Source organism: Penaeus japonicus, unplaced genomic scaffold (genome assembly GCF_977035675.1).
Source record: "Penaeus japonicus unplaced genomic scaffold, GWHDUDI00000001_assembly GWHDUDI00000034, whole genome shotgun sequence".
Classification (NCBI taxonomy): domain Eukaryota; kingdom Metazoa; phylum Arthropoda; class Malacostraca; order Decapoda; family Penaeidae; genus Penaeus; species Penaeus japonicus.
The window spans coordinates 1,655,442-1,657,941 of NW_028234436.1; the positions used below are offsets into that span (position 1 = coordinate 1,655,442).

General features: G+C 50.8%; 1 protein-coding gene across 1 annotated transcript in view; it reads left to right on the plus strand.

The window, feature by feature from the left end:
- LOC122252361 (uncharacterized) overlaps positions 1-2,123 on the plus strand; it is a 117,092-nt gene extending 114,969 nt beyond the window's left edge. Inside the window, exons 15-16 of the mRNA XM_086531048.1 lie at positions 840-919; positions 1,479-2,123. Of these exons, the coding sequence (XP_086387174.1) occupies positions 840-919; positions 1,479-1,655 (257 nt within the window). The 3' untranslated portion in view covers positions 1,656-2,123. The remainder of the gene's footprint in view (positions 1-839; positions 920-1,478) is intronic.
- Positions 2,124-2,500: the final 377 nt, after the last annotated feature.

Below are 2,500 nucleotides of genomic sequence, written 5' to 3' on the forward strand. Positions count from 1 at the left end.
ATCTATCCCATGCCCCTCCCCTTACCCCCACTCCTCCTCTCCATATCTCCCTCTCTCTCCCTATTACCCTTCATATATCCGAACCCTCCTACTCTATCCCTCCCTCCTTTCTTATTTTCCCTTCTCCCTTTTCCTCTCCCTCTCCTTCTCCCACCACCCATCCATCTCCTTACCATCCCCCCCCCCTTCCCTCCCTCTTTCCATCCCTTCCCCTCTCGCCCTCTCCCTCTCCTCGCATACCCTCCCTCTCCCCTCCTCCCCTCCCTCTCCAATCCCCCCCCCCTCATTCCCCTTCCCCTTCCACCCATCCACTCCCCCTCCACCCACCCACCCATCCACTCCCACCCCCTTCCCTTGTACACCCTCCCTCACCCCTTCTCACCTCCCTCTCCATTTCCCGCCCCCTACCCCACTCAGTCCCCTTCCCCTTCCACCCACCCACCCATCCACTCCCCTCTCCCCTTCCCTCGCACACCTTCCCTCCCCCCTTCTCCCCTCCCTCTCCATTTCCCGCCCCCCCCCCACCCATTCCCCTTCCCCTTCCACCCATCCCCTCCCCTTCCACCCACCCACACATCCACTCCCCTCTCCCCTTCCCTCGTACACCCTCCATCCCCCCTTCTCCCCCCCTCACCCATTCCCTTCCCCCCCACCCATTCCCCTTCCCTTTCCACCCCCCACTCATTCCACTCCTCTTCCACCCACCCCCCCTTCCCCTCAACCCACCCACCCACCCATCCCCCAACCCCCCTTCCCCTCCCTTCTAAACCCTACAACCCACACCACCTGTCCCCGACGCGTCACAAGGAAGGCACCGTAATAAGTCCCCCCTTCTGCAGATGCGCGGCGTCTAGCTCAGCTCGTCTGCACGTCCCGGGAAGTCCTCATCGCGGCGCTGGTGTCCGGAGCCATTCTGCAGGTAAGGGGGGGGGGGGGGGGGGGCGGGGGGGGGGGCGGGGGGAGGGGCGGGGGGGGGGCGGTGGGGGGGCAGCGGGTGGGGGGGGCAGCAAGGGGAAAGGGGTGGGGCAGCGGGGGGAAGGTGCTTGGGTAGGTTGATAGACTTTCATGGGGAGATAGATAGAGATAGATAGATAGATAGATAGATAGATAGGTAGATAGATGGATGGATAGATAGATGGATAGATAGGTAGGTAGAAAGATAGATAAATGGATAGATAGATAGATAGATAGATATAGAGAGATAAGTAGAAGGTAGATCTTTGAGTTATAGATATATAGATAAGGAGATATATTTAGACATATTTAGGTAGACAAATTTATAGACAGACAAATTGATATAAGTGTAACAAATAGCTAGGTAGAATGATAGATATAAGACACAAACATAGATAGATAAACTAGATATGAAGACATAAATGGATGCATATAGATACTGTAATGCCTCTGTCTACACCTCTTTTCTATAAATCAAATGTCCTTTACCATTTTCATGAGTCCTTATTCACTCGACTCCCCAGGTCTGCATCATCCTGACGGCCATCATGTGTGTGTTCGGCCGCAGGAGGAAACAGGCGCCGAAGGAGTCCCGGATGTCGACCTTAACCCTCTCCAGGGGCGTTCGATCCCCTTATACCACGACCTCGGACGATTCCGCCAACACGCTGAAGAGTCTCAGAACCTCTTTGAGGGACTGAGAGATATAGATGCCTTGATTAACTAGGGGGTCTAGGTGTATTTTGTTTGTGTTTGTGTTTGTGTTTGTGTTTGTGTGAGTGGGTGAGTGGGTGGTCTGATGTGTGGGCGTATGTTTATGATTGTAGACTGTTGTATAGATGTTTTATCAATTGTATTATCTTTATTATTGTATTAGTGCATCATTATTGAGCTGTTGCCGTACATCAGACTTAATAAGAGTGAAGATGAGAGAGAGGGAGAGAAAGAGAGAGAGAGAGAGAGAGAGAGAGAGAGAGAGAGAGAGAGAGAGAGAGAGAGAGAGAGAGAGAGAGAGAGAGAGAGAGAGAGAGAGAGAGAGAGAGAGAGCGAGAGAGCGAGAGAGAGAGAGAGACGGTCAAACACACATCAAACAATCAAGAAAAGAGGAACCGCAATTTGCAACCCTTAGCATAGACAAAGCAGAACCCCCCCACCCACCCACCCATCCCCCGACGTATCCCGCTAAGAACTGCAACATATAAAACACTTGAACAAATGAAGATCACCCTTTAGCATAACCATATGATAATTACGACATTGTTAAAAGCAAACACATCGGAAAAAACGCACATTATCATAAAAAAATTCATATCTATGGTATTTGAGATGAAGGGATAAATAGATAGAAGAAAAAACATATATGCAGAATGTGAAACAAACAGAACGTAAAAGAAATCAAGCAAACATAAATCCGTATCATATTGTAGTACTGACTGACTGCCTGCCAGTGTGTGCATGAGCGCAGGCAACGCAAAGCAAAACACGTGCCTGCACTTGAAACCATTATCAACTTAATTACCAAAACGTCCTTTGCATCCGGCTTCGT